Here is a 26,896-nt window from a genome sequence, read left to right on the forward strand (position 1 = left end):
GAATAAACTTTATTTGTCGTGAACCTTCCGCATTCAAAATCTATGCGAGCGGTAGCCTGTGAGGCAGGCAGGCTCTTATATCCCTCACTTCAGCTGCTTCAGGACAGTTTTCTTCTTCAGCTGCTCAGATAAATGCTGAAAAATGCTCCAAAACTTTGAGCAAGTCCTGTTTGTTAACAATATTAATCCAGTGTAGGAATCTGCGGTGGAATTGGCAGAATTGAAGTTAATTAGCGAACTTTACAAGCTAAAGACATATGATACGATCAGGTAACCTCAGTAAATTAGACAATTGTATTATATATGTTATGATGTGTTCAAATGCCACATAAAAATGGGAAAATTTAGTTTTTGACAAGAAACTTTAATAAATACAGTTGTGAATATGAAGAATGTGTTTATATTTGAGGGATATAAAATAGATGTGACTGACTGAATTACAGCTTTTTAACTCAAACACTACTCAACTAAGACCACTCGAGTGGTCCATCCAAATGGAATTATTATCATTTTTCTTGTAATTTTTGGTTACTTTACATTGTTTGGTTACTTTTCATTTTGTTATGAGAGCATCCTAGGATGGAAATAAATTAAAATACAAGACCTATAAGCAGTGTTCATGTGATTTTACTTATTCATGGTAGTGTGAAATTAATTAATGCAAAAATAATCGTGATAATCTTAAAATTGCAATTATTTCTCTGACAATAATCACACCAAGAAAATCTGTAATCGTGACATCCCTACTCTGCATGGGATAATACGCCCTTATGGACTGCGGGTTTTCGGATTTGTAATTCATTTTGCACTAATGCTTCACAGGCCATTGTGTGTGTATGTGTGCACACCTGTCCAGGCAGGAGAAGAGCCCTCCACACAAGTTAATGTCCAATCACTGTTGTTGCTCCACCCACGCAGCCCCTCTCAAACTCTTGTAATTGGAGCCGGGTTCACACTGCAGCTCACACACATAAGTGGAAAGAGGAAAACAAAGAGGCATGGCCAGCACCAGTGGAGGAGTTGAGAGACAACACTTTGAAGAAACACCAGCATCATTCAAATCAGCGGTGTGGGTTAATTTTGGTTTCGCCGTTGAATACAACAACAAGGGAGTGAAAACTGTAGACAGCGTAAGCATCCTGATGTAACGCTTCCAGAACACAGGACAGTGGAGCGAAAAGTTGCAAAACGCGACCTCTGTGTCCCAGGAACTTCTGTTGCAAGTGTCAGTGCAAACTGCTCTCGCCCTGCTGCAGATAATGTTGATAGGCTTATCTTCTCACAAAAAAAATCTCACAATAGCAGAGGAATAAATAGCTGATTCCCCTGATTGATATTGCACTTAACATCCTGAATATAGCCCATAGTGAAGTATTCTTATGTTCAATTTGTCAAGGATAAAAGTGCACTTTTTCTTTTGAAATTGTTTACCTCTCTTTCTTTATACTACAGTGTAGTGTGTATACCAGTAGCCAAGGCTAAGAGGCACTTTAACATTTGAAAGTGTTTTTTTTCTTTTTACATTTTTGTATGTTTTAATTTTTCATACATATTTTAAACTGCTGTATAGTGTATACAAGTAGTCAAAGGATAGGAGACAGTTTACTATTTGAAAGAGGTGTGTTTAATAACTGTTAACTTAAAAGTAAAGTGTTATATTATTCAATACACTACTGATACTGGAATTTGTTTACTGTGAAATGCAGTTTTTACTGACAAGCAAAATAAAGAGATACTTTCAGGAGAAAAAAAGTTGTTCTTTTTCCACCGAACCGAAACCGTGGCCCAAAAACCAAGGTACGGGCTGTACCGTGGGTTACCTGTACCGTTGTACCTCTAATATTCATGCAGTCGATATATAAAACAGTCTATCTGGTGTGTCGGGTTATTGATCCCCAGCTCCCGCAGTCACGTGCTGATGTATCCTTGGACAAGACACTTCACTCCTATTTTCTCCCATTGCTGCGTCCGTGAATGCATATAAAAGGGATTAGTTAATACCTATGGTCACTATACATAGCATGCTTTGCCATCAGTGTGTGAATGTGGAGAGAACAGGTGTAAATGGATGAATGTGACTGTGGATGAGCGCTGACAAATGAGCAGAAGAAAAAAAAAAATACAGGTACGACTTTAGGCAGGGTGGGATGACCCCCTCTGCTATCCTTGCCTCCCAGTATTACTCTGTGGGAAACGCTTCATTTCACAAATAGAGTCCAGAGTCCAAAGACAGCATTATGGTCAGTGTAGGGTCCAGTATTAAGAACCTCTCCAGGGACTAGCACACTTAATATCTCTGCATCGGCTGCTTCGATTTATCCAACATTTCTGCCAAGTCCATCAATTTTATGGGCCTGCATTACACTCCCAATACCGTCCTGCTCCTATAAAGACACTCTCCTGTACCCTGATGCTTCTTTGCTTGTGAGCATGGTATAACATTGAAAAGTGAGGCAACTTTAAATGCTTTCAGATACAAAAGAAGTTTTCACGACTTCTCCTACTTCCTATCACCCTTTTGCTCCCTGGTATTCTATTGTAGCACTCTTTTGTTCCCCTCTCTCATTTCTCTCCCCTTAAACAGAAAAGCTGAGCAAACTGAATCACACCAGTCTCATGTACAAGTGTGTGGGTGCCTTATGAGCGTGTGTAGGGTGTTTGTCTCCAACGGTATGCAAGGACGGTAGGGCTAAGAGGAGTGTCAGAGGAGTGTGTTGTGAGCTGTGAAGTGGGTGTCTGTCAGGGTAACAACATCACAGGACGCACGATCACGGTACTCGCACACCAGCATACGCTGTGTTCCTCACCAAGTAAACTCCAACTGGGTGTCATGCTTTGTCAAAATGCAGACAGAAGTCTCCCTCAGGCAGTGCCATGACAAGCTTGCTGCTCTTCTTATGAATAAAACAGCTAAAGATGATGCAAAACGCACTGATACATGTATAAAAATACACGAGACATGAAAAATGTCAACTACAGCCATTAATCAGGATGACTTTCTGTCGCAGGTACAGTTCTAAATATTCATTATTCTGTTTTTATGTCACAATCAAATGTAAAAATAAATCTAGGACTGATAATACAGACTTTATAGCAGTTAAAGGGGGAAGCAGAGGCAGGACACGCAGGCTGATTGATGGCAGCAAGGCGTCAATTGGGGACGCACATTTTTCCCTGACTCAAACATAAAACAGCGAGAGAGAGACACAAACACGCAGCCATCAGAAACCTTTAAGACTTAATCCATCACAGCCCAACTGACAGACTGATGTGAAATGGAGAAAAAAGAGGACACCAGGGGACAAAAGAACAGAAAAAATACATTAAAGTCACAATGAGACTAGTGCAAACTTAAACAGGAGTTCAAGCACACATGACGCAACAGACGACACAGGCAGGCAGTCAAAAGCTGTATGTGTTTCCCTCAGAGTGGACCCAGGTGAATCTGAGTGATGCTGGCACACAGCTCCCCACAATGGCCAAGATAAACAAAGAGAAAACAGCCACACATACACACAATACGGTCCAGCACAGGGCTTATATAATGTATTTTCCACTAACATGGTAACTGCACACTCATCTTCCCCGAGGTGAACTCTGCTCAGCTGGAGCCAACATGAATGCTTGGGGATTTTGAAGAGGGAGGGGGAGGCCTTGAGAGGAACAAGAAGGGCAACAGAGATGCACGGACCAGCCTCCCTCCTCAAGATCAGGAAGGCTACCGGAAAAGGCACAACACGGCTACAAGGTCAAAGCAGGAAGTGCAAACACAGGCGTAAACAAAGACATGTGCATGACTTTATTTGCACATTGAAAAAAATATAAACACATTTGTACACAGTAGATTGCGTGCAGATGAGACAGCCTGTGTCATTTAACACGTCATGTTTCCAAGGTCATCTGCTGTGTCATCACAGCCCGCTGGCCTCAGGCACATGAGTCTCAGCCTCACTCTCTGTGTACGACTGTTTCATATTTCTCCATACAGACAGGGATGCAGGATCACGTATCACATTACTGAGGCTGAGGATTGGCGCTTCACGTGTACTGATCTTTCTTTTCCCCCATTATACCACCACTCCCTTATCTCCTGCAGAAGCTCTGAGAATCAGACAGAGTTAAGAGGGTGTGGAGGATTGTGTTTGTTGACTTCGACTCTTTGATTCAAGAGATCCTGTTTATAAAAACAATATCTCTATATCTGATATGGCAAAGAAAATTTCAGAACTATAAAAGGAGCTGTGTTTAGTAGTTTTTCATTCACTGCATTTCAACAAAAAATAAGCAGCTGTTTTAAAGGACAGATTCAGCAGTACATAAGAGCTAGATTACACTGTATTATGTTTAGCTAGCTCAGTTGTTCCAAACTCTTTTTCTTACAGTCCCCCTTACTATTGCACAAATGCCAAGAGGAGGACCCATGCAAAAAATAACCCATGCACTGCTGTCAAAAAATCATATCAATTATATATTAAATTTTATCAATAATATCCCAACAGAAAAGCCCTACTTCTCCTAAAAAATACATTTTCAGTGTGTTACTAGTATTAAGGTAGGCTAAATACTCTATGATCTTTGGTGCCCCCCCCAACTTGGGGCTAGGGCCCCCATTTGTTGAACCTCTGACCTAGCTTTACATTGTGTTTGCACTGCTCATTTTACATAAATTGAGTTTCTAGCAAATGATTAAAGTTCTCTAAACTGAACTCCACCTCACTTCTTTTCTCAATAGATGGAGTTTTAATCAATCAACAACTAATAGAAAAGCTACTTTAAGATAACATAATACTTTTTAAGTTAGAATGTTTAAAACTACTCCATGAACACGTGCCGTGTGATAAACAAAGAAACAAAAATAAGTCCTTAAAAATGTAAAAGTTTAAGGAATAAGGATGAACAAAGAAAAAAGAACTCAGCTGATGTCTGTTGGTCTTGGCTAAAACATGTCTGTAGTCAACAGATTGCCAATAAAGGCCGACACAGTGCCTATAAAAAAGTATTCACCCCAGCTACCAAGAAGCATCCCCGCAGCATGATGCTGCCAACAGCGTGCCTACAGTGGGGATGGTGTGTTTGTGGTGACATCCAGTGTTTGGTGTCTGCCAAACACAGCATCTTTACTGATGGCCAAAAAGCAACATTTTGCTCTCATTAGACAAAAGAACTTTCTTCCACTTGACCATGGAGTCTCCCACATGGCTTTTGGCAAACTCTAGTCAAGATTTAAAGAGTTTTCAACTTTCTCTTTGCCACTCTCCCATAAAGCTTTGACTGGTGAGGAACCAGGGGAACAGCTGTGTGCTGAGTCTCTCCCATCTCAGCTGTTGAAGCTTGTAACTCCTTCAGAGCAGTCATAGGTGTCTCGGTGGCCACATATGCCATATTCCTTCAATTTCTTGATGGATTTAATTGAACCCTGAGCAATGTTCAATGCCTTCGAAATATTTTTGTATCCATTCTCTGACTCATACTTTTCAACAACTTTTTTCTCTGAGTTGCTTTGAGTATTCATTTGAGTATTTATCAGGAAAACTGATAAACCAGTGACTGGACCTTCCAGACACAAGTGTTTTTATACTACAGTAACTTGAGACACATCCAATGCACTCAGGTGATTTAAATTTCACTAATTGTGAGACTACTAGCACCAATGGCTGGACCTTTGTTGAATAGTCACTTTAAAGAGGGTGAATATTTATACAGTGACTTATTTTATCTTACACACATTTGTTCTATTGGCATCTGTTTTAACTGTGACATTATGTTAAAGTTAATATTTTTTGTCAACAAAAGGTCAATCATATCGACCATGATTGATTTATTAAATCAATAAAACGGTAAAACATCCAAGGAGTGAATTCTTCTTTATAGGCACACTGTTTTTACTGCCGGTGTACTGCTTGTAGATACTAGCAGAAATGTGCATTTAAAATGTACATTAATAATAATCCATTTTTTATGCTAATACCAGCTGATACCATCATGCTGATAATATTGTGCATAACTACCTTTATCGCAGGATGTTGAGATATTACAAGTATCTAAAACCCCCAGACCCCTTTTTTCAGGTGAAAACCTGTGTATACAGGTAGTTAGTAGTGTTGCTGATCAGTTTGGTCCAAATCTTGAAAACATAGTACAAAGTATTACATAAGAAATGAAACAGTTACCAGTATAAGTGACAATGATGATAAATGTCCCCATGGTTATCATAATGTTCAAATTTTAATTTTAATTATCAAAAAAAGCACGCAAGTTGACTTGGACTTAGAAGAAAACATTTGGGGACACGAGGCGTCCTTGTTTCTCTCCTCGTCTGCAATGCAACACAAAGCCTGCCTTCAGCTTAGAAAGAAAAATATAATTCTTCCACTGTGGTTATGCATGCATTCATCATCTTTAGCTGCTCCTCATCTGCTCACATCACTGTAAAATGCGCTTCCAAACTTTGTATTAAGTCCCTTTATTTAAAAATCTTTATCCAGTGTTGAAATCATCTCATGGAAGGAGCTGAAAAATGGGTATATCATAATGTGTAAATAATAATGTAAATAAATACAAATCAAATTATCATCAGGTTAAAAGGAAGAGCAATCTGGTTGTTTTTTTCAGCAGTACAAAATAGATAAACTAGATCGCTCATGGCCTTTTTAATATTTTAACCCAAGTTGGAGTTGAATATGTGGCTTTTGCATCTGTTTGATTTGTACTATTTGTACTATGTTTTACTATATCATGTGATAAAATTATTTCATAATGCATCAGTAGTTTTCTAAAAAAAAAAAAAAAAAGCAAATGACAACAATACTGTAACTAGAAAAGCACTCGGAGAGCGCAGACCCCCGCCATTAGCCCTACCTCCTAATAGTACTGAGTCCTTTAAAAAATTCCTTGATCCAGACGGTGATCTGGATCACTCCCAAAATCTATTCAGTTCTTCCTTATGCCATTTCTGACATTTCCTGAAAATTTTATCAAAATCCATCCACAACTTTTTGAGTTATGTTGCTAACAAACATACTAACTAACTAACTAACTAACTAACAGACGAACAAATATTCAAATATTCTTTAAGAATCCTCAGTTAAGGGGCGACTCCGGTCTCTGGCACCTTCAATTTTGGGGTTGCAGGTTGTAAAGTTCGAACTATTTTTAATTTTAGTCTCAGTTTTAGTCATTCAATTAAATGCACCCTGCTAAACCTGGGTCCCTCCTCTCTACAGCAGAGATACACATAAATTGTATTTTGAAAGATTTGGCGAATTTCTAATGTCCAACGAAAACCAAATTACATTTTAGTCTAGTTTTAGTCATCTTGACAAAAACGTAACTTAGTTTTAGTCAGTTTTAGTCATCAAAAATCTATTTTTTTGGCTAGTCTTACTCTAGTCTTTTCCATGGAAAAAGGGTAGCTGGGAAACAATTTTAGTCTTAGTTTTAGTAAACATAATGAACACTGATTTGTCGATATAAAACCTCAAAATTAAAAAAGTATTTTTATATGGATAAAAAGTGATATCTCAGATGTACTGTCAGAAAATTTAAATAACAGCATCATGTTTATTTTAATACCAACTTTAACTTTATGACTTAAAAAACTAGCAAACTGTAAAAAAAAAAAAGATTGAATTGTCTCTACACCCAATTTAGTGATACATATCCTATTGTCAGTTGAGTGCACTGTAATAAAAGGGGGTAAAATTCAATGCAAGGGTGTGTGTCCACTTCAAGCTTCCATAGTAAATCATAACTTGGCTCGGCCTACTTTTTACACTTTTACACAAAGAGTCTCAAGACAGAAGGTGTAAACTCCAAAAAGTTTGTTTTCTTTAAGAAGTCCATTTTCTCTCCACTCATTAGGCCACAAGTTCTTACTCACTACTTAAGTAATTATTTTTATTCTTTTGTCTTTTAAAATGAGTTTATCCCAATTGGTTATTCAGTGTCCAGTCACTTTAATATGGGTTACCCAAGTTTGTAATAGTCTTTGTGTTGTCTGATAGGAATCTAGTCAAAAAATAGAACTTTCCAGTTGTTCAAATGGACAAGTGAAAGGCAACTGAGAGTAAAAGTCTGAAAGAGAAAGTCAGTGAGTGTGCAGAATAGTAGATGAGCATGAGTGAGTGAGTAAACACATATCCTATGCAGGTCTTTATTCTTAGAGTATATACAGTATGTAGGTCAGAGCAGGCCCGGTCTCTGACCCTCACACACTGTACCGTACACTGTACCACACCATCTTCCTTCCTGTGCCAGAGGGCTGAGGGCAGAGCACACACAGGAAGGAGGGCAACCATGCAAAGCTAAATAATGCAGTGGCTCAGTCTCCACGTTATGACCCAGTAAATGGCTGGTTATACAAACACTCAGACCCTCTCAGGCCATCCTGTCAGACAGCACGATGGGCAGAATGAATCGAGATGCTCCTATGAACTGTCTTATAGCAATTAAAACAGAGGTCAATAGCAGAGGTCAATTCAACATTTATACTCTGCACAGCTCTGAAACCATTAGCGTGAACATGCTGAGTGTATTACATGAGAGGGCATTCCAGCTTCTGATTAAGTCAATAATTCTGATGCTGTTTTGGAGAGGCCTGCTGGCATGCTGGGAATAGTCTGTAGGGAGTTGGGTTTGGATATCTGACAGATTAAAGGTTGGACCAAGTCTGATAGCTCAAAAGGTTCACGTCCCAAGCACTGCCGAGGTGCCTTTGAGCAAGGCAGCCCCTCACTCTGGCATCTCTACATTATGTCCACATGACACTGATTGTGCGTGCATTTAGTTCAGCGTTGTGTGTGATGTTCAACAACTGAGTGTTAAATGAAATTTCCCCTCAAGGATAGCTTCTTATGCAAGGAGAGTGTGACAGGGTGAAATGACTGTATTTAGAAGGGTGGAAGGCACTTGTCATGCAACTCCATAAAGTCAGCGTCTCTCTGGTATGTAGCTCTGTGTTGGCATCAAGGGGTGATCCATTGAGTGCTACTCTTTTGCACCAGAGAGCCAAACAATCTCACACGTAAACATCTTAAGTCGTCTGTACAGATAGCAGACAGCTAAATTTGAGAATGGCTCCAACAACTTGGATCAGTGTGACTAATCTGCAGTGGGTTAGCAGCCCTAACTGCACAATCTAACTTCTGCACGCATGTTTACTGCATGTGCCAGCCTAACATTCATGTCACACGCTCAAAGTAAGCAACTCACAGCCCCTGACAGCCCCCTCGGCGTTCCACCCTACCTTCGGTGTGGCAAGTGGAGGACAGGATGGTGCTGGGAGGGCGGAAGAGGTACGGCAGATAACGGGAAAAACATTTCATCTTCTCCGATGCTTGCCGACGGCTGAAGAGCGTTGCGTTGCGGGCTCCACATCCGCACTGCCGCCGAGACAGTCCGCCAGAGAGGAACCAGGGGAGTGCGGGAGGGGAGACAGGCTCTCTGTCCGCGGTGCAGAGGGCTATGACAGCATCACTTTTCGCAGGCGAACAGCGCAGGCAGACAGCGGGCTACAGTGAAACTGCGCGCCGCCCGGGGAGAAAACAGCGCACGGTGTCAGCGCAGCCTCCGCTTCCGTGTCGGTAGTCCACTGCGTGAGTGAGAAAGAGCAGGACGGGGGTCGCCTCCTCTGTCCTCTCACATGGGAGGTCACTGAATGTGTGGTCTGCCGGTGTAAACATCCGGACACACTCCCCACTCCCCTGCGTGCTTGTTATCTTGTTGGCATACACAGAGAATTTACAGCTGATGACAGAAATGGTGATGTTGCCACGAATCTCGAAGGCTGCTAAATATTAATTTTATGATAGCTTAAGTAGGAGTCACATTTCGAGGGTTTTTGTTTAGTTTTACATGTGCTAAAAGCCAAAATCCATAGCTTGCTGCCTCTCCAAAGTTGCACATATGTAACCTAACAGCACAGTTTGATTAACACAGGCCAGAACTTGATGAATCATAGACAAAACTTGTGTCAAACTGCTTACCAGGCCATTGATTAGTTGGGGTTGGCGCCATCTTGTGGCAGAAATTAAGATACCCTGCAAACGGTCTTTGGAGTTAAAACATTAAGAAATAGATGACATAACAAAAGTGATATTTTCAAACGAAAAGGGACACGTTCAAAGCGAAACATCGACAACCTAGGCAAATATATCCGAAAATTATTTCTAAAATTAATAAAAACCTGTTAAACTCCTAAAAGCCTCGTGGTGTCGAATGCAACCAATAAAGGTTTTTTTTAAGCTTCAAATATAAATTATGTTTTAAAGATCAAATGCGACCCATTCGTTAGTTATTTTATTGAGAAAGAAAGAAATTTGGTGCTTCCAAACAGCTCTTCGTTGACATCTCGCGAGACTTCAGTGTGAACTAATGTCAGCGGAAGTACTTAGCGAGTCTCTTTTCCGCCGGCCATAGAGGAGCAAACGGCAGGGTAAGAATTCCTGACGAACAATTTCACAAAAGTTATCACCATCCATCCTCCCTTTTATATCACTGTGTATCCACATAAATGTCTAAACACGTCAACAACACGTTTACATTCAAAAGACGATGGATATTGAATCTGTGTTGATAATAGATAACCAATTAAAACGTTTCAGTATTTGGTCTCCCTGCTAGCTTCGTGTGTACCCGCATGTCGGCAACTGAGATGTAATGTGTATTATTGCTAATGCCAGGGTTATATAATGTCATACGGTAGATGTTGTTGGGTTTATTTGTAGTCTGTGACTCTTAGTGCTATGGTAGAATGTTTTCTGGCCGACATTACAAACGCGTCTGTCGGTATCGTGTTATGCTACATAGGTAGCGTTATGTAGGTAGCTTAGCATTCAACGCCTGAGTCTAATCAGTCAGTAGGCTGCTACTGTTTACAAACTGCATTCGTCAATGTGTGAAATTGGTGCTTTAGCCTCACACACCTTGTCATTGTTTCAATCGACGTGTGCAGAATTCTTCCAGTCTGACATCTAGCAACTAGCGTTCACTTGCTAACGTGGATACATAACTTCATGACTGCTGGATTTCCAGTTAAAACAGATGATTTTGAGGGCATTGCAAACATACTCTTTAAATGTGTGTTGTGTTAAGCAGTCTTCATGTATTCTGTGTTCACAGCATCATGAAGCTGAACCCATTTGTAACATCCTCCCGCCGCAAGAACCGTAAGAGGCACTTCAATGCCCCCTCACACATCAGGAGGAAGATCATGTCCTCCCCTCTGTCCAAGGAGCTCAGACAGAAGTACAATGTGAGGTCCATGCCCATCCGCAAAGATGACGAAGTTCAGGTACAGTAGTTTGACTTTCTGACGGTTTAGAGCAACTGGCACAAAACTTCAACATGCTTTTGCTTGACATGATTGTGGGGATTTCGAACAGGTTGTCCGTGGACACTACAAAGGCCAGCAGATTGGCAAAGTCGTGCAGGTCTACAGGAAGAAGTACGTCATCTACATTGAGCGCGTGCAGAGAGAAAAGGCTAACGGAACCACAGTCCATGTTGGCATCCACCCCAGCAAGGTAAGAAACTGTTGTGTGAATATCTGGAAAGGTTTTCACTCATTCAAGACATTGCAATGCAAAGTTCTATGCAAAAGGCAGCTGGACCAGTCCAGTTTCTGTTTGACTTCAATACTGAGTACAGCGTAGATTCTCACAGGAGTATACCTGTCTTGATGGACCATGATAAGAAATGTGTGAAAACTGGCACTCAAAAGATATTTCTTTTTTGGTGTTATTGCTTTGAATAATGTCAGATAGTTTGTTGAGTGTAGTCTGTGACTGTGGCTCAGTAGGTAGTCGGTTGTCTTGCACTCAGGTCATGGGTACAGTTACAAGTCCATGTGTCTTTGAGCAAGAGACTTCACCCTAATTTGCTCCCTTGATGGCATGTAAATAGGTATGGATGGAATTAGTTAATAGTGATTATCAATTCTCCATAGCAATCTCTACTATCAGAGTATTAATGAATGGGGAGGTGTGACCTGTGGTGCAAAAGCTCATTCAGTAGTTAGTGCCTTGCAAGCTCAAGTCCTTGTACTCTAGGATGATAAACACCTGTACCCCATGGAGAGCTTCTTGTACTTGACTGCTGAGAAACTACCAGAGAAATGTTAATTGTGACATAAGAGGTGTGTTGCTGATTTTTTTTCAAGCACTCCTCATGAAGGTGGGAGCTGAACAGCAGCTTTTAATTTGGTCAGCTTTGATTGAAACTACTGGATCTAGAGATGCACAATATTATCAGCATAGTATCAGCAGATAACGGCTAAAAAAAAATATTGTCGGCAAGTACCGGAAACCTGCAGAATTTTCCAGTGGATGTATTTGCCATATATAACAGAATAATGTGGGAGTATATTGTTCAGTGTAGAGCAGAATCATTTGATTTGGAACTTTTTTTCTATAAATGATAGATGATGCCTTTTAGATTTAGACATTCAGTAAGGAACTGAGATACTTTAGATTACATGCACATTTGATGTTAAATGTAATCTAAACAGTAAAAGTTGAACCAAACTTCGTCTACCTTTGTTAGAGCTACAAACACCACTAGAACAACCTATCATTTCTGGTCTTACACTCTTAATTAGTTCATCCAGTAATCCAGGCTCAAACACTTGGATGTACATTTGTATGCTCAACTACTTGTTGCCTAAATTTGTTGCAAAGTAAGTGACACAAGGTTTTGATAGCAGTAGGAAATAGGGCTGGGCAATTGATTGAAAATTAGATTAAATCACAGTATGTTGTATTGCAATATTTCTTGACTTGAAATGTGTCAAATGACCAGTTTGATACTTTTTTTGCAGCAGAGATGTTATAATCTACACATCATTCAAATATTTAAGTGTATTTTAAAGAAAAATTACAGAAAATCCTACTTTCCTTAATTTTTTTGTTTTCTTAGTTTAAATGTCAATGACATAAAATGGTCACTCTCTTTAAGACAGTAATTTATTTATAATATTGCTTTTTGTTTATAATATAGAATGATTTTTTGCTTGTGTTTTTTGAAAAATACATCAGATGAGGAGCTTATAAAATTATCGCATATCAAATCACAATTGCAATGTTGGAAAAAAATATTCACTGTTAGATTATTTTCTCAAATTGTTTAGCCCTAGTAAAAAAACATGAAACCCATACTTAAATATGATAGTGAAGTATGTCAAAGACATGTGACACTGTCGGATTGAAAAGATGAAACATTTTTGCTTTGCATGAGGCCTTGTCTTTTAATTTGAGCAAACAGCTTTTTGGTAGTTCTTCTTGGAAATAGATGGTTAAGTGAAGTCTAGTATAAAGAAAAACAAATCAAATTAAGTGCAAAGTGTGACTGTGCTACATATAACATATCTCTAATGGAAGCTACTAGAAGAAATGCCACCTTTGTGAATCTTGTACTTGGCATTTTTGAGTATCAAAGACGCTTGACTACCTTGTCAATTGTCATTTAAATTTACATAACTTGTATCCTATTATAATGTAATTCTAATTATTTTGCTCCAACTTCTATGCACAAGTAAGACACACAAAGTTTGGAAATACAGTCCACTGCTAAATCACTTGAACTTAAATGCTCTAATCCAGTGAACAGCATCAACCAACTACATGTTTAAGGTTACTCCAGTAAACTTAACTGTTTAAACAGTTTTGTAATTTGCCAAAGTTTGTACAACCATCTTTTTAGGGTTTGAGATGTTTAAATGGGGAGAACACAGATGATATGAACATAAAATTTAGTCAGATATGACCACTTGTAGACATGCTTATTTGATCACTTTCACACTGTAAGACTTAAGCCTGCTGTAAACTTGTGTCAAAGCTACGCTGTAGTTTGCACTGATGTCACTTTTCCAGATTTTGTGTCCGTTGTCCCAACAGTTTAAAACCAGTGTGTGTAGCCAGGTGCAGTGGAAGAATCATGGGTATTGTTGGCCTGATTTCGCAATTGAACCGTAAGACCAGTCAAGATGCACAGCGTGAGGTTAAGCTGGACTTTTTTGCTGTCTGTCATTTTGACGGAAAGGATCATAAAAATGTCGTCATTCCATTTTTACAATCTGTCATTATAATTTTCTCTTTAATAAATGAAATATAATATAATTCAATATGAATTTATTAGTAGTGTTTAATTAATGAAGCACCCTTTCCCAACTTATATTTAAAGAACAGTCTTTGAGGTTGTGCATTTTAATGGCATTGAAAGATGAACACAGCACAGCGTTTACTCCTCCTCCTTTTTGAACGCAGTGACAGTGGAGCACTCTTTCTTCAAGCAAGCAACTATGAACTGTGCCATTTAAGATATCACTTAAAATTTTAAGGATATTTTAAATGTTAAGATGTTGTAGTTTGACGACCATAGCTGAAAAGTTGTTAGAAGGCTGCACTGTGGAGCCGTGCGCATTTGTCTGCTCCACAGGAGTCATAATCCGAGAAAACATCACGCACCTTGATCTTGCACACTGAGTCAGGTGTGTTTGTATTTGCCTGACTGTGAAAATTTGTAGCATGTGGCAAACTGTTTCATACTGGGAGCCTGTGTCTCTATCACTTCTTTAAAATCCATCCATCCTGACAGAGAGCTTCATACACACACATGCTCACGCGTCATAGCACTGAGACAAGTTGGAGCAATGGAGAACAACTTTTTAATTCTGTCCCTGTTCTAACCTGTGAGTAGGCTACAACTGTATGCCTTTATCTGTTATATTTCCATGGTTAAGATATCCACATAATATACCGGCAAACTACGGTGTTAAAAGTCAGGTTACGGTGCGAGAGATTGGGAGTGGTTGGGCGGGGTTGAGGGAGCAAGAGAGAATAAAGCAACAGGTGCTGATCTGAATCATCATTCACCATCTCTCTATTTCCATAGTTGATATCCACATAATAAATGAGCAAACCTTGGTGTGTAAAGTGAGGTTTCAGTGCGAAAAAGAGAGAGAGGGGATGGTTGGGCGGGGGTGAGCAAGCGAGGTGGAAGCAGTGGGAACTGTTTTGAATCCTCAATCATCCAACTTAATGACTTGGACTGATATGAAATTTCGCATAAAAATCGAACCTGTTCTGAAAAAACGGAACACCACCAACAACAAAAAAACTACAATCGTCAGTGTGCAGACGTGATTAGAGCAACATTTTTTTCTTTTTTTATAGAAAAGGTCTATTCATCTGTCTCTGTGTTCGCTGAAATGTAGGCTCATCTTCATCATTGCAGTCCGTCAAAATGACGGACAGCCTTTAAAACTCTGTCATCCTTTTAAAAAAATCTGTCAGTGACGGAGAATATTCATTTAACGCGACCTCTGTGCACAGCTCTAGCATGGGTTTCAAAGCAGGAGTATGAAACTTATTTCTAATGTCGCACTTAGAACAAATGATGGCCAATAATGCTAAAAGAACGACTTTACATTTACTTCTACTGTGAAAGCTTGCTGAAATAACTTTTGACCAAGATAACGTGTTACTGTAAACTAAAACTAGACTGCAACTGGTATTTTTTTTTTCGTGGTAAAATGAAAAAAGATTTGATCTCCATAAATGTTTATATCAGATTAGTCTCCCAGGCATGAATTATTAAAACTACCCAGCACAGGTTTACCTGCTTTCAGGTGGTCAAAGCAAACTAAAGCTCTTAAAAAACTCTTTGAGTGGAACACTTGCTTCTGTAAGTTGTCCTCTTCAGGAAGTGGGAACATTTTTCAACAGGATTAAAAGGCCTATCTAATAGCAACAAAAATTTTCTTTCAGTTAAAGCTATTTTGAAAGCAGTGACATTTAGCTGGTATGCACAACAACTGGAGCCTGGGAATCAGCGACTGTAAATTGTGACTGCTTTCTTTTTAGTTGAATTACCTTCATTGCATTGTCCCTGCCGAATGCTGAATTTTAGTTTACTCTTTTCCCTCAGTGGTTTTTGAAGATTTATGTGTCATGAATAGATTGTATTTGCATGTTCCCTGCCCGATTTACAAGGGGAGAATTGCAGCTTGTTAACCCAGTCCATTGTATTTTACAGGTGGTCATCACCAGGCTAAAGCTGGACAAGGACCGCAAGAAGATCCTGGAGCGTAAGGCCAAGTCTCGCGCTGATGGAAAGGAGAAGGGCAAATACAAGGAGGAGACCATCGAGAAGATGCAGGAGTGAAAATGATCTTTTGCTATCAATAAACAGTGTAAATGGACCATACTTTGTCTGTCTCATGCCTTACTAATTTTAAACATGAATAAATGTATATTTCTAACATGCAAACCTTATAAGGTAGTCAAAAAAGAATTTTACATAATCTGCCTATTGCGATTTCTGTTTAGAACCATTAATACTTTACCTGACGCAGTGCATTCAGTTATAAACCAGAGCTGAAGGTGTATGCTGAAGCTGCCACATGTTATGAGAACATTTGTATCCATGAGTTTGTGGCTGGCAGGCCTTTGCCCTCTTGGAAAAGTACTGTAGTATGGTACTAAAGCACACACTTCTATTTGAGATGTGCACTAAGAGTGTTTGGGCCTTGATGGCTTTATATCATGTTCTTAGAAGAGGATCTTGAAAATTAAATGGCAAGTTGATGAGCTTTCTTTGCAGTGCTGAGCTAAATAAATGCAAACGATTAAATCCGTATATGCTATATAAGGAACCTGCTGATTGACAATGAAAAGTCACTGACGGGTTAAAAATATCCATCGGTTTATAGCCTGGTGGAAACAGGTTAATTGGTGGAGTCAGGGTCATATAAAGGGAAAAAGAGCCAAGTGTTGAAGCTGAAGCTAAAAAAAACTGGCTGCTGAGTGTTGGGATGGATTATAGATGTAAAAGAAACATGATAAATCACAAAATGAAAATGTCATTCTTGTAGCTGAAATAGAAAAACTTAAATAACTTTACTGCACAAACTAAAATAAACTTAACATCACGGATATTAATTTATTGATCATATGTGGAAATACTGAGATCCGGTCCCAGTAGACAACAGTAGATCAACACTGTCAGATAACACTGACGACCATTTCACTCAAAATGGAGTTAAAATTACTCTGAAATGTTTAACCCCGAGTCGTCAATATTCCAGTTTTGTACTCCTGTTTTGGATATGATGCGGAATCAGTCTCTTGCTGTGTGCTGATGTGAAGTCAACAGTGGTGGAAAAAGTATGAGAGTAATGTACTCACGTAAAAGTACAGTTACTCTGGTTAAAACTTACGGAAGTAGAAGAAAAAGTATTGATTTCAAAATACACACACTAAAGTACACGTACACAAAAAATACTCAATTACAGTAGTAGGGTAGAATGTCCTCAATCCTGGAATGCCCCCTGTATATTTGATATTTCGGTGAAGTGACTAACCTCCACCAGGACAGTTTAGTTCCTCTCTGTGACTGAGGGTCATGTGACTCGTGCTTCTCCTTCGTCGTTCAGCGGATCCTCTCTCAGCTGAGCTGTGCTTAAGTTTCTGTAGTCAAAAGTTTTCACCATTGAGATAATCCTGGGTTAAAGCGAAACACCATGGCGGAACTCAGTTTTGTGATCACCGTGTCAGTGATGACCCTGTTTTGGGGAATTATCGGCGGAGTAGTGCCCTGGTTTATCCCCAAAGGACCGAACAAAGGGTAAGTTTGTTAGCCTTAACTTAGCTTTCAGTGGGACGGAGAGAGCTAGCTGAAGTTTTTATTTCATCTTGTCCCGTGACTATCATGTGATGTATGTGAACAAAAACGTATATTGGCTTTTAATACAGCTTCCACGACTTATCTTATACACTTGACGAAAATCAACCTTATAGTTTAACGTTTCTCACTGTTCAGTGAAAGCTTAGTGTTAGCCAAAAGAAGCTAATTTGACAGCCCTTCCTCCTGTCACATTAAACTTATTTCATGTTAACTTTAAAGGTACCATTAGTGACATCTCGCTCGAACATATGCTGTATTACTAGTTAAGTTATTTATAGACATTAACTCTAGAAAAATCTCTGGAAACTGTGGATATCACAACTTCCCTTACTTCCTTGGTTGTCACTCACATCACGAGATCGACCACTGTATGCCAATGAGTGGCCTTTGATATGCTTTTAAACTATGTTTGCATACATGGTCCCGAAGTAAAATGCTTTAAATATTGTTTTTTTCCTGTTCCCACAGAGTCATAATCACAATGCTGGTGTTGACTGCAGTCTGCTGCTACCTGTTGTAAGTTTTGTTCAGCAAATATTGCAGAATTTCTTTAACATTGCACATATTAGTACAATAAGGTTGTACAGTTTAATTTGTTTGCACGAAACACAACTAAAAGAATATTTGGAGGTAATTTTAGTAAAATATTGAGCAAGGGGGGTTAGAGGAGGGGAGCCTTAAATAGATGCCTCCCCTTCTGAGATGACAAGAGTTATTCTGGGTTAGTTAAAAGAAGAAATCTTACATAGGTGTATATCTCATTTCATAAAATACAAAAGTCAGATCCAACAAGTGTTACATGCTTTTGTCACATTAATAAGCTTTAAAATGCATTTAATGATAATAACATAGATGCCCACTGAAGAAAAATGAGTAGCTTGTTCCAAAGACATTGTCCATTTTATTTCACTGTATATTGAAGTCTGAGAAAATTAGGGATGCACAGATTGTAAAAGTCAGGGATGATACCAGTGTTTAAAAAAAGAATTTAGCCAATACCATTGCCATTGCCAATGTTTTATTCATTAAACTTTTGGTGTAACACTCCCACAATGCCTATATTATCTAACACGTCTGACCATAAAAACAGATGAGATGTTGTCCAACTGGTCTCTTTTGCCCAATAATAAATCTCCTCTCTCAATCAGAAGTTAGTTGTGCTAAATGTCAGTATTTAATTTTAGGGCACAACAGTTGCAACATTTGCAACTGATTCATGTGCATGTTTGCTGATGTCCCATGTTTGTCAAAAGGGGCGATATCAGCTGAACATGTGTTAAATGTCGCATCCGTGCATCTCAAGATACAGGGTATTCGCAGGGTCTTGAAAAGTATTAAAAGGTGATAAATCAATTTTGGGAAAATCAAGACCTATAAAAAGTATTAAAAAGTCTTATCATGACTTTATAAAGTCTTAAATTTTGAAAGTATTTTTTCTGAATTAGCTGTCCAAGAGTTTGAGTCCCCAAAACATCGTAAAAGTGTGTGAATTTATTAATTTTTGTTAAAAAACAAAGATGAACAGGTACATAAAAAACTAGGCTATTGTGGGTGCGTTCGTAAATTGTCTCTGAGAGCACCAGAGCGAGCTATATCACTGATGTAAATGGTTACAGCTTGAAGTGGCGTGAGGTATTAAAAAATATTGAGAAGGTCTTGAAAAAGTCTTAAAAAGGTATTAAAATTAACTTCAAGATTCCTGCATATACCCTAACATAAAATGGAAGGTGAAGTCCTTAATATGGCTTGTATAATTTGAATTAATATCTGCTGAAAAATCTGAAAAGTGCTGTGCAGATCTTGATTCAAGTGTACGTATTTAAATATAAACAGATAGGTTTAATAAATGTTCACACTAAATATTGCTAACAGTTTATACTTTTCTGAAAGAACACAAAATACCTTGTTTGTTACAATAAGCTTGACAATGCACAGCATTATATACATCAGACGTGGCTTTATCTTTTCATGACCTTTTTAAAATTTTATAAGCTTGGAGGATATTAGTTTTACAAACAAAAGCTGGTGTGCTCAGAAAGCATCAGGATGAAAAATGTGTTTATTTCAGCTCCTAAGTCTTCTTAATTTAAGGTTTTGTATTTTATTGTGAGTGCTAATGTTAACAATTTCATAGTAACTTAATAATACATATTGAAACAGTTTATTTCAGAGCTTAATAGTGTTTTTGAATACTTAAATGTATTTTTACTTCTGTAGGCATTGTATAGCTGAGAATTAGTAGTTTTATTTTTTGATTCTCTTTTTGTCTCCCCCAGCTTTACTTTAAATTGTGTGCACAAATGTCATTGAAATAAAGCTGGCTCTACTGTATAGGAATTGTGCTGTGTTAAATTATTTAATCTGCAAAGAGCTGCAACCTTGCTTATGTGTCATGTTACATGCCAGGGGGGTAAAAGAGTCCAGTAGTGTTACAGTTAGTTAAAGCTGTAGTTTTATCCAGAAACTGGATGTTTTATTTTAACATCAGTGAACCTAGTTAAGATTTAAAGCGTGGTTAGGATTTTATTTGTAACTTCTTTGTCTTTTTTTGTTGTATTTTTGTTATTAGCTGGTTGATAGCAATGCTGGCCCAGCTAAACCCACTTTTTGGACCGACTCTGTCCACTGACACCATCTGGTACCTGTACTATCACTGGCCTTAATTCATCCATCCACGACTCTAGACCGCACAGGTAAACATGCATCACAATAAAGAAAGGATTGAACCAACATTAGGCGTTAAGTTAGTGCCTCATATGTCATTTAAGAGGCTCTGTACACCTTGCATTAACGTCCTCTTACTGTGATCTGACAGCAAGCGAATAGATCAACAAAGCATGTTTATTGAATACTTGATATTAGAAATGACTTCCTTGCCTCATATGCAAAAAGCATGCACACACCTGAAAAGACTGAAGGCATCATTCTTTCCATTCAGAGGAAGCTATCTATGCTCTCAGTTGAGGGGGAGTTTCATAATAAAAACCAAGATTAGTGTGTAATGGGAGTAAATCACCTCTGTATGTGATCTAAGTGGTCATTTTTAATCTGCATTATTGATAAATTTGGGGCAATCTGATACCACATTGACAGCACTTAGTATACGCGCCCACATTGTGCGTTAACAATACATGTTCAGTGAAGACCTGCAATCAGAACTCACTTGCTAGCCTGCAAATAATATCCAGTACTTCATATCTGTGGCTCTCATTCTTACTGTGGTTTATCCAAAGCCTCTGGAGTGAATGAACAGGAGCAAATTAGCCCCAAGCTAAGAGGCTAGCAGTGTCTTCTCCACAGCTTTTCTCCCTCATTAGGTCATAGACATGCTTTAAAAGTAATAGTGATATATTAAGCAAATAAGCTTTGTGGGGATACTGTTAGATCAAAATGACAGATAAATTTTTAGACAGAACTAAGGAAGTCAGTTGTGTTTTTTGCAAACTAGCTGGTTCAAAGAGCTGGCTCTTTTATGTTATGCTATATTATCATATTAGCTGCTTTCCTTTTTGCCAGTTTTGCTAATGTTTGATAGATATATACAAATGCCAAAAATGGTACCAACTGAAGAGCCATTTGGGAGCCAAAAGGCTGGCTTTATTACTGAGCTGAGACAAATGATCTGGATCTCTTAAAAGAGCCTGAATTCCCATCACTAGGAGTGAGGCTGGACGGACTAAGTATAGAGCCACGCTTTACTGGCAGACTACTGCAGATCACGTCAGCTGACGGTGATCTTTGATGCATTCCAGCATGAGTAGCATCTAGTCAACTAAACCAGCCTGGATTGAAGGCATCTCTGACCACCTACATATGCAGTCCGAGCTATTATTTGGATCATCAGCAATAGGCTTACCACTTGTGATCAGATCACCAAGGATAGATGTTAATATAATGTGTAAACAGCCTCCAAATGTACTTTGTTGTCTGCTTTATTTTCTCTAAACTGTTATTATTATTTCTGTCAGCAGAGGAGGACCTGCTGCTGCTTCATACCAATGGATGTTTGCTCGTTATGCCATGGAGAGATCATTCCTTCTGAATTGCCTCAAACTCAGACCCCTGTGTGATTATAGACTGGTGCCTTATATGAAAACAGTTTCCAAAGGACCTTTTGAGCAATCTCACTGAATGTGCCCAACTTAAATTAAAGCAACCATCACTTGCTGTTGTTCTGTTTATATTTAATGTATATTGTTGGTATTGTTAATATTAATTATCGTTTCTGTGAGTAGCTGATGTATGGTGTGTTTGATGTCATCTTTTCTGTTTGGTATTACTTATAGATTTCGTCTGTTTGATAGATGTAAACTAATAAAATAATACTGGACTACACTTGTCTTTACATTTTTATTTTTGCTTTCTCTTTTTGCTGAATAGGGCCATTAAAACAAAATTTCAGTAGTTTTGACTTTAATTTAAAGTAAATGTCGTTTTACATTCTACAGTATTTACCAGGTAGAAAAATGTGCGCGTAATTTCCCCCTTTTTTCTTCTGATTTTTAAAAATTTGTTTATTTTTTGCTTAATGTCATAATTGTGCTTAATATTTTTATTGCTATATTTATTTGTATGTAGTTTTCCGGAGTGTTCGTATTTTTACAGTAAAATTTAACACCAAAGTTCACGGGGCGATTCTTACAGCCGTTGAGAAAAGTAGCCCTTCTTGCTTGCCGTAGCTTGAGCTGACTACGTTGGCAACATGGCGTCCACTGATGTCCACGTCCGGATATGTGAACAAGAAATACTGAAATATGACTTGGAAATCAAGGCCCTTATTCAGGTTTGTATATTCATTTTTAAAGGTTAATTATTGCTGCGTTTTGGTAGACTTGTATTTAAGCTTGTTGTTCTAGGATGTTGCTAATTGATAGCATTTATGCTACATGAGTGTTTCCAGCTGCAGTCAGCAGGTGGATTGACAGCGACATTAACAAATTGTTTTGCAGTAACGTCACGTCATAACATTGTCCCAAAGTTTGTTTTTTTTTTCATAAAAATGGCTGTCATCTCTGCTAATGAAGTAGTAAAAAGAGCCATATCAAGGGTGAAATAAAAACAACGTAGAATTGAAACTGGTTCTCCAGTTGTAGGAAAGATGAAAGCACTCTTTAGTTTTTGGTTTTATTTTATCAAAGAATTTTTAGAGAAAAATAATTATTGGAAAAAATAATAAGCCCATAACCTTAGGGCCAGTTAAAGAAAAACGTAGTTTGGTAACTTACAATTAAAAATGTTGACATATCAAATGTATAGGTCTTACACAAATGACTTAAAAACACTCATAATTTAGTTCTCTGTTAAATACATGTACCAATTGGTGCCTTTTGTATTTGTACCTTACCTGAGGGGAGACGATGCTTGTTATCATTAAGCAGTTAGAAACTGATGGGATTAAAATGCCTACAAAAGTTGTTGTGGATGGATGTTTCGCCCTGTTATTGGTTTTATAAATGTATCACAGCCAATATAACTTGGCTTTTTTTGACCATAACCCCCCCAAAAACCTCTTAAATATCAAAGTGAAAACAGTTTTCTACAAAGTAATGCTTTTGGCTGCAATCACAGCACTGAGCCTGTGTGGAGGGATCTCAGTCAGGCTTGCACATCTGGACACTGCAATTTTACTATATTCTTCTTTACAAAACTGCTCAAGCTCTGTCAGGGTGCATGAAGATTGTGCATGAACATTCTTTTCAAGTCCAGCCACAAATTCTCTATTGGATTGAGATTTGGGCTTCTAATTGGCCACTCCAGAACATTCATCTTGTTGTATTTAAACCATTTCTGTGTTGCTTTCGCTGGATGCATTGGGTCATTGTCTTAGATCTTCTCCCCAAGCTGTAGTCATCTTGCAGACTGAATAAGATTGTCCTCAAGGATTTTTCGATATACAAGCCTTCCATGGTAGACTACTGAGAAGTATCCCCACAGTATGATGCTGCCATCATCGTGCTTCACAGTTGGGATGGTGTGTTTGAGATCATTTGCAGACACAGGTGTCCTTATACTACAGTTACATAATATACTATGTGTGGATTAGAAGTTAAAAAAACTTTAATTGAAACTATAAGAACAAGATTAGGTGTCTGTTCATTGTACGATAGGAAAGTCAGAAACGTGGTCAATAAATGCAGAGTAGATTACTAAAACAGTTAAAGGAAAATGCATTTTAAAGTTGACTTATTAAAACTTTCAATAATAATAATAACAATAGAAGTAATTATAATTGTAATAATAGGAATGTAATGATAGCAATAATAGTAATAATGGGGTGATAGTAGCAATAACATAGTATTAATAGTAGTAATAATATAGTAATAGAAACTTTATCAGTAATTATAGTAGTTATAACTATGATAATAATTATAGTAATTAGAACAATGATTATTACCACTATAACATTGAATAAAATACATTCTAACATTTATCGCTACCATTTCACGGTGGGTTTGTAAACAGACTACACGTCTGTTATATTCTGAGGTCAATGCATGAATTTGTATATGAATTATTTTTCTCCAGAAGCTGTCCTTTGGTTTTGTTTTGTTTTTGGTATTATTTTATTTTGTCTTGTCTTATTGTAGTAACGTCTTTGATGTCCGTTAGTGCTGTAATGTCAAATGTGATGGCAAAAGATGTCAATGAATGTTGTTCTGTACTTAAATGTTACGTTGACTGTTAGTACTAAATGATTTGACACTGTCACATTGTAAAACTGTTGAGGACCCCAGGAAGAAAAGGGATCCTAATAAACTAAACTATACTTAAGTGAGACACATTCACTGCACTCAGGTGATCCCCATTTCACTAATTGTGAGACTTGTAGCACCAACTGGCTGGACCTCTGTTAAATTAGATCTATCACTTTTAAGGGGGTGAAAATGTTTGCATTCACTTATTTTCCATTGCATCTTTTTATTTGATTGCCATTACTTTGTAGAAATCTGTTTTCACTTTGACATTAAAGAGGGTTTTTTTTTTGTATTTTTTGGGTTAATACTTTCTATAGTGCTGTATGTGTTTTTTTTTTCTCAGTCTTTTTAGATATTTTACAACAACTGGGATAATATTGACAAAAAAGACAGCCTGTTAACATAATGCATTTTCAACCCTCTGAGCTCCTCAGAATTATTTCAGCTTATTAGAAGCTCAGCCACACATCAGACTGTTAGAACATTTGCTCTCTAACTAAATGTTGTTTCAGTCACAAAGAAGAGCAAAAGCTTTACACCAGTAGCTTCCCCTAACTCTGAAGGTGTCTTATCTTTGTTCTGATATCTTGCCAGGATATTAACGCGTGTGAAGGACCCCAAAGCAAGCTGACAGAACTGAACGCAGATGTGAAAAAGAGTTTTCACAATCTGAGACTGCGAATTCAGGTAAGAAACACTGCTTTATAGATGTGCATTAGTTTTATTTTAGATGCATATGTATGAGTCAGAAAAATCTTTCATGTTGTTTTATTTCTTTGATAGGATTTAGAGCAGATGGCACTAGAGCAGGACAAAGAGTCTGACAAACAGGTTTTAATGAGTCAGGTGGAAGGACACAGAAAACAGATGCTCAGGTAATGTCTCTGTAGTTTTAAATATTACAAGGTGTGAGATGTTTTACATAATGTAGCATGACTGTTATATGTGTGCTGTAAGGGCTGTTACTTATAAGTGACTTTTATTTATATACACTTTTATGTTTTTTACAGTAACCAGACAGTTTGGAGGAAAGCCAACCTGGCCAGCAAGCTGTCCATCGATAACATGGAGAAGCAGGCTCTTCTTAATGGAACAGAGAGTGCGGCCAGGCAGAGGTGAGCTGAGAATTTGCTCATATTAAATGAGACTCAGGAGCACAGTAGCCTAGTGGCTATACCCTTATGCCTCATGAAGGCTGTTGTCTCTAAAAGCAGATAGCCTAAGATCAAACCCCCCCCCCCATTAGTTTCCAGCTCTTTTCACTATCCTGTGCTATCTGAATAAAGGCATTAAAGCCCAAAAATGGATTCAAAACAGATTAATTCAGAGGCCAGCTTAAGGTCAAGCTTCTTGAAACAATATTGAAAAAAAGTTTTTTGTGGATATTAGTTATTTTATACAACACATTAAACTATCAGGAGAACATTTATGTTAACAGTGTCTGGTTTTATGATTCTCTCTTAGAAAAATGACCAAAGAGAGCCTGGCGCAGACAGCCAGTGACATCACCGAGAATCTGATGAGCATCAGCCGGATGATGGCGCAGCAGGTTAATCAGAGCGAGGAGACCATGACCACACTAGGTTAGTGGAGGAAAACACTAAAAAGTTGGCATGGATGTACAGTATACTGTGGGTTATGATAACTCTATGTGACTGCCAGTTATTGAAGAGTGAAAAACAGTGTACAAGTGATCAGGTTAAGCTGCTTGTTGCTATAATTACACTGCCACTGTTCAAGCCTGTCCCTTGGCTTTGTGTTGAAAGCAGTTTTCTCTCCTGTTTGAAGCAACCTCATCTAGAACTGTCCAAGAGACCAATGACGAGTTTAAGACGATGACGGGGACCATCCAGCTTGGGAGGAAACTCATCACCAAGTACAACCGCAGAGAGCTCACAGACAAACTGCTCATTTTCCTGGCGCTTGCCCTCTTCCTTGCCACCGTCCTGTACATCCTCAAGAAGAGACTGTTCCCCTTCCTGTAGACCAGGTACCCTTGAGGACTCTCCCTTTTCCACAGACAGCACTTTCCACAGCTAGAGGGAGGGATTCATACAACTTTGAGTGCTGCTTGTCACATTTCCCAAGCTACACTTGAGTTTTCACTAAGGAATGTGGACGGCTCCCTCTCTGAACTGTGATGCATGCAGAGGAAGATAAATAAAGCACTCATGGTTTCAAACAGTATTTAATTTATTATGAAAGTTATGATTTATCACACAAGAAAATAGTTCATAGTGTGAAAGTAATGCAGTGCATTACTTTGAATGAAATTGGTTGAAGGAGGAGACAAAAGACGACTCACTTTCTGCATTCCTTTTACAGTAAGATGTTCTCAGACATTTGTAAAAATGGCTCTTAAGTTTTCTTCAAGAAAAAAAGTAATTGGAATATCAGCTAAACCAGAAATTATTTAAAAAAATGACAAGTTGGCTTCAGTTCAACAAGCTTTCAATAGCACACATAATATTAGCACACCATTAGAGAAGCTAACAAATCGACTAATCACTATCATTCATTAT

The 26,896-nt window shown here is 38.3% G+C and overlaps 4 protein-coding genes across 5 annotated transcripts in view; 3 read left to right on the forward strand and 1 right to left on the reverse strand.

Annotated features, from left to right (window-relative positions):
* Nucleotides 1-9,603, reverse strand: part of ppp2r2ba (protein phosphatase 2, regulatory subunit B, beta a) — an 84,301-nt gene extending 74,698 nt beyond the window's left edge. Inside the window, exon 1 of the mRNA XM_041798159.1 lies at nt 9,245-9,603. Within this exon, the coding sequence (XP_041654093.1) occupies nt 9,245-9,323 (79 nt within the window). The 5' untranslated portion in view covers nt 9,324-9,603. The remainder of the gene's footprint in view (nt 1-9,244) is intronic.
* Nucleotides 9,604-10,279: 676 nt separating this feature from the next.
* On the forward strand, nt 10,280-16,195 carry rpl26 (ribosomal protein L26). The gene is made up of 4 exons (XM_041796935.1): nt 10,280-10,432; nt 11,119-11,290; nt 11,382-11,522; nt 16,030-16,195. The coding sequence occupies exons 2-4, from the start codon at nt 11,123-11,125 to the stop codon at nt 16,156-16,158; spliced, it is 438 nt and encodes a 145-aa protein (XP_041652869.1). The 5' UTR covers nt 10,280-10,432; nt 11,119-11,122; the 3' UTR covers nt 16,159-16,195.
* Nucleotides 16,196-17,389: 1,194 nt separating this feature from the next.
* On the forward strand, nt 17,390-22,014 carry atp6v0e1 (ATPase H+ transporting V0 subunit e1). 2 transcript variants are annotated; one of them, XM_041797705.1, is made up of 4 exons: nt 17,390-17,619; nt 18,148-18,195; nt 20,249-20,372; nt 21,648-22,014. In XM_041797705.1, exons 1-3 carry the CDS (start codon nt 17,516-17,518, stop codon nt 20,340-20,342), a joined length of 246 nt encoding a protein of 81 aa, XP_041653639.1. In that variant the 5' UTR covers nt 17,390-17,515; the 3' UTR covers nt 20,343-20,372; nt 21,648-22,014. The 2 variants fall into 2 exon arrangements, with proteins under 2 accessions (XP_041653639.1, XP_041653638.1); XM_041797704.1 differs by having other exon boundaries at nt 17,393-17,619; nt 21,651-22,014.
* A 353-nt stretch (nt 22,015-22,367) lies between these two features.
* On the forward strand, nt 22,368-26,556 carry bnip1a (BCL2 interacting protein 1a). Its single transcript, XM_041798299.1, has 6 exons — nt 22,368-22,462; nt 24,969-25,061; nt 25,158-25,249; nt 25,385-25,489; nt 25,839-25,957; nt 26,163-26,556. Exons 1-6 carry the CDS (start codon nt 22,382-22,384, stop codon nt 26,357-26,359), a joined length of 687 nt encoding a protein of 228 aa, XP_041654233.1. The 5' UTR covers nt 22,368-22,381; the 3' UTR covers nt 26,360-26,556.
* The last annotated feature ends 340 nt before the right edge of the window (nt 26,557-26,896 follow it).

Source organism: Cheilinus undulatus, linkage group 10 (genome assembly GCF_018320785.1).
Source record: "Cheilinus undulatus linkage group 10, ASM1832078v1, whole genome shotgun sequence".
Lineage (NCBI taxonomy): Eukaryota > Metazoa > Chordata > Actinopteri > Labriformes > Labridae > Cheilinus > Cheilinus undulatus.